The 10,688-nt window shown below is 64.5% G+C and overlaps 2 protein-coding genes across 2 annotated transcripts; one reads left to right on the top strand and one right to left on the bottom strand.

Annotated features, from left to right (window-relative positions):
• The first annotated feature begins 1,713 nt into the window (after nucleotides 1-1,713).
• Nucleotides 1,714-5,326, top strand: MSLN (mesothelin). Its single transcript, XM_005886830.3, has 10 exons — nucleotides 1,714-1,938; nucleotides 2,444-2,487; nucleotides 2,595-2,694; nucleotides 3,278-3,456; nucleotides 3,547-3,702; nucleotides 3,881-4,023; nucleotides 4,118-4,245; nucleotides 4,561-4,655; nucleotides 4,867-5,053; nucleotides 5,129-5,326. Exons 1-10 carry the CDS (start codon nucleotides 1,854-1,856, stop codon nucleotides 5,221-5,223), a joined length of 1,212 nt encoding a protein of 403 aa, XP_005886892.2. The 5' UTR covers nucleotides 1,714-1,853; the 3' UTR covers nucleotides 5,224-5,326.
• A 136-nt stretch (nucleotides 5,327-5,462) lies between these two features.
• Nucleotides 5,463-7,070, bottom strand: LOC102278000 (mesothelin-like protein). Its single transcript, XM_070362551.1, has 3 exons — nucleotides 6,895-7,070; nucleotides 6,436-6,691; nucleotides 5,463-6,013 (listed from the first exon to the last, which is right to left on the bottom strand). The coding sequence occupies exons 1-3, from the start codon at nucleotides 6,937-6,939 to the stop codon at nucleotides 5,769-5,771; spliced, it is 546 nt and encodes a 181-aa protein (XP_070218652.1). The 5' UTR covers nucleotides 6,940-7,070; the 3' UTR covers nucleotides 5,463-5,768.
• Between the last annotated feature and the right edge of the window lie 3,618 nt (nucleotides 7,071-10,688).

The raw sequence follows: 10,688 nt of genomic DNA, 5'->3' as shown, positions 1-10,688 counted from the left end.
GCCAGACCTTGGGGGCCGAGCTTGGGCTGGGGTGGGAGGGTCTGCGGGTGGTGAGACAGGTGAGAAGGGAGAGAGCTTCCACCAGCGTCCTGCAGCTGCACACCTGCTGGAGGCCATGAGCTCAGGACTCTTGGGCTGGGCTTTGGAGCCAGCCCGACACAGACATGGCCACGGCCACCGCTACCTCGTGCACCTCTCTGATGAGCTGGTGGTCCACTCAGACCCCAGACCCCACGTGCTGCCAGGCAGGCCCACCCCAGGTCCTGGGCAAGGGCCTAAATCACCTTCCCCAGCGAGTGCAGTGTCTATGCAGGCCCACATCCAGTGGGCACTCAGGGGAGTGTGCAGGTAGTTCGTGAGTGACAGGTAGCCAGGTGGACACCGGTCTTGAAGGACTCAAGGTTGGAGAGGGGACCACCCTGGGTACCAGAAAGGGAAGCGGTCTTGTGAAGGGAGATAGCGCCGTGAGTGGCCTGTGTCCTTGTTGCACTCGTATGCGTGGCCTGGGGGGCCCCAAACAGCCATGACCCCTGTAATCACACTTGGGCCACTCTGGGAGCTGCCACCCTGACAGCTGAGGTGCCTCAGTGGCCCCGACCTAACCTGCGTGGTGGTACGGGGTGCAAAGGTTACAGGTTCCAGGGCCCACAGTGGCTGGCAAAGGTTCTGAGGGCACCCCTACCTAGGGTGTGGGGTCCCTCATTGCCTGAGGCTGGGTTTGGGGGCTCAGGGGAGACAGTGGGGGGACACAGAGCTCCTGAAAGGCCTCACCCACCCCTGGGGCAAGGCCCCACTCAACTGCCTATTTTCTGGTCTGGGGGCCTGGTGGGGGTGGGGGGCCCCCTGGGCTTTTGCTGTTCCCCAGGACATTCCCTGCAGGCTGGGCTCGTTGCCCTGCTGAAAGGGGGTGCTGAGGCACAGAAGCGTGCCCCCATTTCTGGGCCGGGGTGGGCCCGACACAGGCCTAGGCAGGGGTTTGGGGGAGGGGGGTGTTCCATTCCACCTGGCCCTGATGGCCCCCCTCCAGGCCTCTCTGGGAGATGCGTGTGGACAGCAGTTTGGTCTGCTTCTGACCCCCACCTATTCTGGGACAATATTCTCCAGAGATCCACTCCCCACCCACCTCCTGCCCACACTGGTCCAGAGGCCCCAATCCCACTCCAGAGAGCACAGGAGGGTCCCCAGAATGTCCGGCTGCCCCGACCCACGGGGCTGACTGGCAGGAAGGGCTGTCACCTTCAGTTGTGTTTTGGCTGTATCACATGGCACGTGTGACCTCAGTTCCCCGACCAGGGGCTGAAGCTGGGCCACAGCAGTGAAAGCCTGGGGTCCTGACCCCTAGGCCCCGCGGAACTCCCTTTGGCACTTCCCAGGCCTCTGCTTTCGGGGGGAGCTCAGGAGGGAACCCGGTGGGCCCTGCCAGCCTGGTGCCCCAGCAGGCCCTGGGTTTGCACAAAGCCCAGGGGAGATGACCATGTTGTGGGGCAGGGTGGGGGTCCGCTCAGCTCCCCAGTGTTGAGTGGGGAACTGAGGTCAGCCAGAGCCAGCAGCGGCCCTGCCTCCTCACAGGAGACTACTGCCCTGCCCCCGCCCTGCCCTGCGGGGGCGAGAGGCCTGTGCCAGCTGGGGCCCTCACGGCTGGGGGCCGGGCTGACTCACCCTGACCCCGAAGGAGGGGCCGGCTTCCCAGATGGGCGGGGCCAGGGCCGGCTGGGGCCGGGGGCCTGCCGCACAGACGCCCTGGAGGCTTGTGCAGGTCTGAGCCCTCCAGCCCTGGTGCCCCTTTAGCACGGGCTTGGGGCCGTGTCGCAACAGGGGCACACAGTGTGGGGGACATCAGAGCGCCGCAGACCATGGCCTTGCAGACTGCTCCGCCCCGCCTGGGGTCCTGGGGGACCCCCGCCCATGGCAGCCTCCTGCTCCTGCTTCTCTGCCTTGGTGAGCACTGAGGGTGGGTAGCCGGATGCTGGACTGTGGAGAGCTGCAGGGGTCCGCAGGGGGCCGGGGCCTCAGGAAAGGCTCTGCTGGCTCTGCGGGTGCTCCCCCACTGTGGGCGGGGCCCCCCACCCTGTCCGGTGCCCCTGAATTCGGAGCCCCGTGTCCTGAATGTCAGCAGGTGCGAGTTGCAGGCAGGCGGCTGGCCTCATCTCTGCCCCGAGAGGGACTGTGTCTGGCAGCCCTGCTGGAACCGCTGCCCTGCGGGGCTGGAGGCCGAAGCAGGGTAGTGATGGGGGCACAGGCCAAACTGAGGGTGCCCACAGCACAGGCGTCTGCCTACGCTGAGCAGAGGGGCCCCAGGAGGAGGATGGGGAGGCCTGTGCTCCTTCGTGGGGTGTCGTGGGCTGTGACACCAGGGGCTGGCCGGGAGGGACCACTGTGGCCCCCTTCCTCCCAGGGTGGAGCCCCCGGCCACCCCTCAAGCCTGGTGTCCCCTTCCCTGCAGGTTGGGTTCTACCTTCCAGGGCCCAGGCTGCAGACGTGGGACTGGTAAGGACCCTCTGGGGAGTCAGAGGAACATTTTCTGGCCCTGGTTGGGCGGGTTCCTCGGACCCCAGGACACTCCCTGCTCAGTCCCAGCCCTGCTCTGTTCTCAGGCTCTCCTGAGCTCAAGTTTGCAGCGCACATCCCGGGACCTGTCCTGGCAGCAGCCTGAGCTGACCGTCCTCCTCCCGAGGGCCCGGCGGGGCACAGAGAGTGAGCATGCAGCCCAGCCCCATCGGTGTCAGGAGGCGGGGGTTGGGGGCTAGCACCGTGAGGTCTCCTCTACCTTACCTGCGGCCCTTCCTGGCCACTGAGCTCCTTCAATCATGATAACGCGGGAGAGTGAATAGAATCACGCCATTTGATGATGAGTAAATGGAGACCCAGGCTTCCCTGATAGCGCAGTTGGTAAAGAATCCACCTGCAACTCAGGAGACCCTGGTTCTATTCCTGAGTCAGGAAGATCCACTGGAGAAGGGATAGGCTACCCACTCCAGTATTCTTGGGCTTCCCTGGTGGCTCAGCTGGTAAAGAATCTGCCTGCGATGTGGAAGACTTGGGTTCGATCCCTGGGTTGGGAAGATTCCCTAGAGAAGGGAAAGGCTACCCACTCCAGTCTTCTGGCCTGGAGAATTCCACGGACTGATGAGTTGCACACATCTAAGCGACTTTCACTTTTCAAACCGAGGCCCAGAGAGTCGTGTGTTGCTCAGGGTCTCAGCGAAGGGAGACCCTGCGGGAGGAGGAGGCTGACGGGAGAAGCCCAGCACCCTTCACCCCCTGGCTGTCCCTGCAGAGAAGGCCTGCCCCCCGGGGCGGGAGGCCCAAGTGGTGGATGAGAACCTCTTCTTCTATGAGGAGTGGGAGCTGGAGGCCTGTGTGGACGGGGCCCTGCTGGCCACGCAGATGAGACAAGTGAACCTGATTCCCTTCACCTACCAGCAGCTGCACATTTTCAAGCGCAAACTGGATGAGGTAGTTCAGGGCTCAGCCCGCCTGCCACAGCTCGGCCATCCCCGCTGCCCCAGTCATGGCGGCGGCCCTCACAGTCCCTTCCCCTGGAAGTTCTACCCGCAGGGGTACCCCCAGTCCCTGATCGAGCGCCTGAGTTACTTCTTCCTTTACGTCACCCCTGAGGACATCCACAAGTGGAATGTGACTTCCCTGGACACCGTGAAATCTCTGCTCAAAGTCAGCCAAGGGCATGGTGTGGATGCCCAGGTGAGAGCTGTGGGGGTGGGAGGGGGCAGACATTGGCTGTGAGGCTGTGCAGGCCCAGTGAGGGGGGTGCTCAGTGTGAGATGGCACAGGCCTGGGGGTGGCACAGGGCATGAGGTAGTCAAGGCCCAGGGCATACATCTCTCCCTGCCCCAAGCCACTGAGTGGCTTTCTCCCACAGGTGGCTGCCCTGATTGCCCGCTATGTAGGGGGAGGAGGCCAGCTGGATAAGGCCGCCCTGGACACCCTGGCCACCTTCCGCCCTGCCTACCTGTGCTTCCTCCGCCCTGAGCAGCTGGACTCCGTACAGCTCAGCGTGCTTTGGTGAGTCCTGGGGTCTGTCGGGGGTGGTGGGAGTGCTGTGCTCCGAGCTCGCTGTGCTCCGAGCTCGCTGCCCGGCCCCATGCCACCTCCCCAGGATGACCACACCCCAGGACCTGGACGCGTGCAGCCCACCGCAGATGGCTGTCCTCTACCACAAGGCCCACATGGCCTTCCAGAACGTCAGCGGGTCTGAATACTTCACAAGGATCAAGCCCTTCCTGGGTGAGCCCGGGAAGATACAGGGGAAATGATGCCTGAGGCTCCCCCGTCTTTGGGCAGTCCACTGGCGGCGTGACCAGTGTTCACAGTCTGTCCCTCCAAGTGTGTGTTGGCTGAGACCCTGTGAGTTCTGGGCACCTCCAACCTCTCCTTCAACCCAGAGGGTCAGGTGGTCAGCAGGCAAATCAGGGGCCCAGGAATTCCTTAGGAAAAGGGACTCTTGGTAAAAGAAGTGGCTTCTGGTAGCCTGCGGTCAGAGGGTGGGACTGGGGGCTGCTGCACGGTCTCACACTTGGGGGCTCCTCTCCCCGAGGGCAGGTGGGGCCTCCACGGAAGACCTGCGGGTTTTTACTTCGCAGAACATCAGTATAGACGCGGCGGCATTCAAGAAACTGACAACAGAGGCGGTGCTGGTAGGACGGCGGGGAAAGGCGGGGCCTCCCGTGAGCGGGGCCTCTAGGGGCGGGGTCTTGGGAGGGGCGGCCATCAAAGCCCCTTCCAGGGCCTACAGAGGCTAAGGCGGGGTCCGTGGGTGGGATGTTGGGGTGGTTTGGGCGCAGGAGAAGCCCGAAGCCTCTGGGAAAAGGCAGGATGACTCTGACCGCCACCTGCGGGCTCTGGCAGTCGCTAACCGTGGCCGAGGTGCAGAAACTTCTGGGCCCAAACCTGGTAGGCCTGAAGGCTGAGACAGGGAACATGTTCCTGCGGGACTGGATATCCCGGCAGTCGCAGGAGGACCTGGACAGGCTGGGGCTGGGGCTCGTCGGCGGCGTCCCCAACGGCTACCTGGTCCTGGACCTCCGCGGACGAGGTGGGCTGGGGTGGCTGGCTGGGCGGTGTTGGGCAGAGTGAGGGGCAGGGGCTGAGGCGCCTCTTCTCTGTGCAGAGGCCTCCTCGGGAGGCCCCCACCGCCTCGGACAAGGGCCGGGACCCGTGCTCACTGTGACCGCAAGTCTGCTCCTGGTCTCGGTCCTGAGCTGAGCCTGCTGCTGTGGCCTGGCGACCAGCGCTGCATGGAGACCCCGCCGGGCTTGGACCCCAAGGGCTCTGGAGCTCAATAAAAGAACCCCACCCCCCTCTTGTAGAGGTGCCCCGTGGTGTTCTGAGGACTGAAGGGGAGCCCTGACGGCTGTGCCCCCTGCACAGGGCCACCTGGGTTGCAGCCCCTCCCACGCGCACTTGGAAGCGCACTTCCTGGCGCTGTTTCCACGCAGGATCTCCCCCGAGTCCAGGCCAATGGTCCAGGTGGCTTCTGGTGACACAGCTGCCCCGGGAGATGGCCAGTTGGAGTGCTGATCCCAGCTGAGAGGGGCTCTGTCCCTCCTCAGGCCCAGATCAAAGGGACACAGGCAGGAAGATCACCTTGTCCTTTATTCAAGTCAGTTGGCCAAGTCAGTCCATGGAAGAAGCCTGAGCACAGGAGCAGCATCTCCCTCACTGGCTGGGGCCGTGACCCCGGGCCCAGGCCCTCGCTCTAGCTCCAGGTCCTGGAGCTGGGCGTAGGCAGGGACTGGCCCTGCAGGCCCCTAGGATGGGGGATGTGGCCAGGTCCCCTGGGACCTGCATCTTGGTCTAGGCAGGCGTCCAGCTCCACGTGCCAACCCCTGTTCTCCTGCATGTGGAGCTGGGGCAGTGCGGTCCTCCACCAAGCTGCAGATGCCCTGCAGGTGGTCCCAGCTGGGCCTTGGGGTGCCTCCATACAGCAGCCACAGGAGGCCTGCAGGCAGGGCCACAGCCAGTGGCAGGTACCCTAGAGGGGCTGGTGGGCTGCCTGCAGATAGGACACAGAGGGAGCACCTTCAGCCCAGCTGGGAGCTCCCAGGCTGCCCTGCGTCCCAGGCTCAGGGCCCACAGTTCCCGCCGCCCCTGAAGGTGGGGAAGAGTGGTGAGGACCCCAGGTCGGGCCGCTCTTCTGGGCCCCAACCGGGACCTCAGAGCTCCCCTATCCTCCACTTTCTGCTGCTCAGCAGGTTTGGGGAGGTGACTGTGTCTTCACTAACTCAGCAGGCAATGCAGAGCTAAGTCAGAGTCACCCATGTGTCACCCAAGGAGGCACATGGGAAGCGTCACCAGCAGAGAATGAGATTGGGCGAAAGAGAAGCCAGTAGTGCGTGTCAGGTTGGGGGGGCGGGGAAGGGCCCACAAAGCAGAGGGGGGATGGCCCACCCCAGGGGGAGGGTGGGTGCAGGGTACCTGAGCTGGGGGCGGTGCTCCCAGGCCCTTCTGAGGTGGGGGCTTGATGGCGCGTCCAGAGGGTGGTGCTGGGCGTCCCAGTGGTCGAGTGGGCAGAGCTGGTGGGGCTGGTAGCGTCCGTGTCCAGGCCCAGCTCGCTCAGGGCTGACCGATTGAGGCTGCGGAGCCAGGAGCTGATGATGGGGTGGCTCCGAGCCTTCTGCAGGTCCCCCACGTTCGGACCCAGCAGCGTCGTCACGTTGCCCACGGTCAGGCTCTGCGGGAGGCAGTGAAGGGTGGAGGAGGGAAGGGGCGGGGTCAGCACTTGGCCGGGGGCGGGGGTGGTAAGACCCTGCGAAACACCTTGGAGAAGTGACCTGGGGCCCACACTGTCTGCACACCTGAGACTTTGGGGTGTTGGGGCCTGCAGACCGTAACCTAAGGCTCCCCGACTCCCCCTGACGGGCAGCCCCCACCCACCTGCAGCACTCGGGGGTTCAGGTTGGTGAAGGTGTCGATGTCCATGGAGACGTTAGCCTGGGCCAGGTGCCGCAGCTCCTCCACCGGGGCACCGCCTAGGGGCGGGGCAGCGGTGAGGGGCGGGGCCTCGAGGGGCGGGGCTCCGGGAGGAGGGCCCCACGCCCGCCCGGGTCTCACCGAGGTAGGGGCGCATGAAGCGGTAGTAGGTGTCCGAGGTGCTGGCGCTGGCGAAGGCCTCCCGGGCCTTGTCAAAGAGCACGTTCTTGCGGGTCTGAGGGCAGGAGGAGATGTCCAGGGCCCCGGCCAGCCTGCGGGAGGGGGCGCGGCTCGTGGGCAGGCCAGGGGCCTTTCACCTGGGGACACCGGCCCCGCCCTCTCACCCCGAACCGCGGCTTTCCCCTTGCCCTCGGTACTGGGCTCCGTAGTGTGGACGAGGTGCACCAAGAACCTCACAGTGTGATCTGATTTGGAGATAGGGTCTTCCCTGTTTGTACACGTAATCAGATTAAGATGTGGTCACCCTGACTTAGTTCTTCAGTCTCTGAGTCGTGTCGGGCTTTTGGCGACCCCATGGACTGCAGCACGCCAGGCTCCCCTGTCCTTCACCATCTCCCAGAGTTTGCTCAGACTCATGTCCATCAAGTCGGTGATGCCATCCAACCATCCATCCTCTGTCGTTCCCTTCCCCTGCCCTCAAACTTTCCCAGCATCAGGGTTTTTTCCAGTGAGTCGGCACACACTCACTTAAGGTGGGCCCTAAATTAATGGCTGGTGTCGGAAGAAGAAGGGAGTGTATGCACAGGGAGGCAGAGATGGGTGATGGGGCCCCCGAAGCTGGGAGAGGAGGAAGGAGCCTCCCCTTCAGGTCTCAGAGGGAGCACGGCCCTGCTGATGCCTGGATTTCAGATTTCTGGTCTCCAGACTATGAGAGCACACGATTCTGTTGCTTTCAGTCACTCTGCTTGTAAACCTTTGTCACTGCGGCCATGGGAAGCTGGTGACCTCGGAAGGCCTGGCCTGGGCCCCGACCTGGGCCTGCCTTGGCTGAAGAGTGGAGCTGGCTTTGAAGTTGGGGCTGGAACTCTGATGGGGGCTCACCAGAACTCTGAGGGGGGGGGTTCACCGGAACTCAGAGCGGGGCTCACCGGAACTCTGAGGGGGGCTCACCGGAACTCTGAGGGCCGGATGTCCTGGATCTGCCGGGGGCTCATCCAGCAGAGGCGAGAGCCCCCAATGGCCACGAGCAGCGCACCAGTGACGGTGCCATTGTGGTCCAGGAACTTCTGCAGGATGGCCTGCAGGCAAGGTTGGGGTCAGCAAGGCCAGGGTCAGCGAGCGTCTCCTGCCCACCACACCCCAACCCACCCTCACCTCGGTCTGGTTCTCCAGGGCCCCGTCTGGAGCCAACAGGGTCACGACCGTGTCCTTGGACGTGATGTGCCACTGGCCGATTTCCGAGAGGGAGTAGAGGTAGAGCAGCGAGGGGATGAGCCGAAGCTGCTCCTCAGGGACTCCGCCTGGGTAGACCTGCAGGTGGGTGGCAGGTGGTGGTCAGGCCACACCGTGACCCCCTACCCCCTCCCACCACCAGGCCCTGGCACACCCTAGCTAGCTTAGCTTTCACGACTTGCTGGCACTCGGCAGGCAGCGGGTGCTGCAGCAGGGGGTCCAGGTTGGCCCTGAGCACACTGCTGCCCAGGCAGGACTCGAGCTGCCTGCAGTCGTAGCGCATCAGGAAGAGGTCATCGTGCAGGGTGGCCGCAGTGATGCTGCCATGGACGCAGGGTCTCCCTGTGGTACGGTGAGGTGCTGGTGTTTAGGACCTGGCTGGTCAGCCTCTGCCTGAGCTGACCACCACTGCTGACTTTGGGCCCCACCTCACTCCTAACCTTGACTCTTTCCAAGCTTGACTCCCAGCCAAAAACTTGGCCAAGACCAGGCTGAGTCAACCCTGACCTTGATCTCAATGCCCAAACCAGCCCCACCAGTTGGGGCTGACCACTCTGACCACTCCCCCTGGCCAGGACACAGGCCCTGGCCAAGCTCAGGAGGTCCAGGCAGAGGGTGCCATGCCTCTGGGGCCCCCACTGCAGGATGAGAAACCCAAGCGGAGGGGAATGCAGCATCCCCAGGCCATGGTGGCCACACTGACCTGTGTCCCGCTTGGACGGTGAGGACACCGCCTTGGACTTGGCCTCGAGGAAGCTGGTGACAAAGCGCCTGGCATCACGCTGCCTGAGCTGCCCTGCCCGGCACGCGGCCACTATGCTGCGGAAGAAGTCCAGGCCCACGGCCTGGCGGGCGGGCCTGGAGAGTCCACACCCTGGGGAGGGCCACTTGTTCCCTTCTCCTTCCCCTCAGACAGAAACTCCATGACGGGGAATGACTGGGGACACCACTTGGGTATCAGAGTGGCTGCAGGCCGGCCCTCAGGGCTGGACAGGCTGGTGGAAGGTCGGCTGGATCCCCCTTCCCCCCCCATCACTCCACCTGGGGCATTGACCTACCTCCTTCACTTGCATCCACAGCCCGGGGCTTATGTATGATGCCAGGCGTCCTAGAGCCCGCAGCCTCTCCAGGTTCCAGGAGCTGGGGGGCCTGGTGTGCAAAGGGGGCTCCGAGTCGGTTTCTGAGCAGCGCCGGGACCCGTCAGGCCACTTGCCCTCCCCGAGTGCTGTTCCCAGGGCCTGCCCGGTGGACGCTCCCACCCCAGGTCTCTGGGTACCCCATGGGCTGCAGGGTCAGTGTGGGGCATGAGCTGGGTCAGACTTGGAGGTCAGTGGGGCTGTGAACATCAACCCCCAGGCTGCCTCTTCTCTCATCTGCAGGAGGGGAGGCCTAGGCAGAAGGGAGGGGCCCCCACCCACCCGAGGATGGTCCTGCCACTGGCCAGCAGCCTGTTGAGGGCAGCCTGCTGGGCAGCTGTGAGCCGGGGACAATGCTGCAGATTCTGCAGCACATGGGGGTCTGCTGCCACGATGCTGGAAGCGTCCATGTCACACACCAGGACCCCGAGGAGCAGCAGGTCGGAGGCGCTGAGCCTTGGCTGGGGCCCTCCCTGTAGGATAGCAGGTCAGCATGAGCCTGGTCCCACAGCCCATCACCCGGCCAGCAAGCCCACGGCGCCTACCAAGCAGACCAGGGCCCTGTGCTGCAGGGCGGTCCTCTGGTCGGGCAGATTGGCCAGCAACTCTGTGTCTCCCTGGGCGGCGCGGCGGATGAAGGCCCGGCAGTCCGCTTCCTTCACCTGCGTCAGGCTGCGGAAAGGTTGGGGGGCCGCTGGGAGGGCCGACGGGGGGCCTCTGAGTGATGGAGGTGCCCCCGGGAGCGTGCTCAGCCCGCACGGCCAGGTGCTGGGTGGGGAAGGGCACTCACTTATAGAAGAGCAGCAGGTCGGGGGGGTGGAGCTCGAAGTCGCCCTGGAGGCCTTGTCGGGCAGCCAGGTTGGCCAGGCAGCTGAGCTGGGCAGGGCGGGCAGCACATCACTCGCTGCATGGCCTGGGCTCTCCTGGGCCCTCCGCTCTGACTGGGACCTCCCTGGAGCCCCCACCCACCTCTCAGTTCTGTCCCGTGTCCACCAACCCCTCCTGCCTGGCAGCCCTCTGTCACTTGACTTCCTGTCCGCCTCTTCCTGCATCCACATCCAGGTGAGAACAGGACAGGGAACACCAGCCCCAGAGCCCCTCCCCTCTGGTGTCGGGCCCCACCGTGGTGGCTCACTAAGGGTCCACTTACCCAATCCACCCCTGCTGAACATCTTGTCCCGTTCCCCGCAGGTCGTGTCAAATGTATTA

The sequence above is a fragment of the Bos mutus genome, chromosome 25 (genome assembly GCF_027580195.1).
Source record: "Bos mutus isolate GX-2022 chromosome 25, NWIPB_WYAK_1.1, whole genome shotgun sequence".
Taxonomy (NCBI): domain Eukaryota; kingdom Metazoa; phylum Chordata; class Mammalia; order Artiodactyla; family Bovidae; genus Bos; species Bos mutus.
This window is presented reverse-complemented; position numbering and strand designations above follow the sequence as displayed.

What these genes read in the sequence shown, in the direction of transcription:
- MSLN (XM_005886830.3), top strand. Translation starts at nt 1,854, where the DNA reads ATGGCCTTGCAGACTGCTCCGCCCCGCCTGGGGTCCTGGGGGACCCCC. An exon ending in TCAAGCGCAAACTGGATGAG is followed by an intron (nt 3,457 to 3,546) that starts GTAGTTCAGGGC and finishes TTCCCCTGGAAG; the next exon opens with TTCTACCCGCAGGGGTACCC. An exon ending in GGCATGGTGTGGATGCCCAG is followed by an intron (nt 3,703 to 3,880) that starts GTGAGAGCTGTG and finishes TTTCTCCCACAG; the next exon opens with GTGGCTGCCCTGATTGCCCG.
- LOC102278000 (XM_070362551.1), bottom strand. Translation starts at nt 6,939, where the DNA reads ATGGACATCGACACCTTCACCAACCTGAACCCCCGAGTGCTGCAG. An exon ending in TGAACCCCCGAGTGCTGCAG is followed by an intron (nt 6,692 to 6,894) that starts GTGGGTGGGGGC and finishes TGCCTCCCGCAG; the next exon opens with AGCCTGACCGTGGGCAACGT. An exon ending in GAGCACCGCCCCCAGCTCAG is followed by an intron (nt 6,014 to 6,435) that starts GTACCCTGCACC and finishes TCCTATCTGCAG; the next exon opens with GCAGCCCACCAGCCCCTCTA.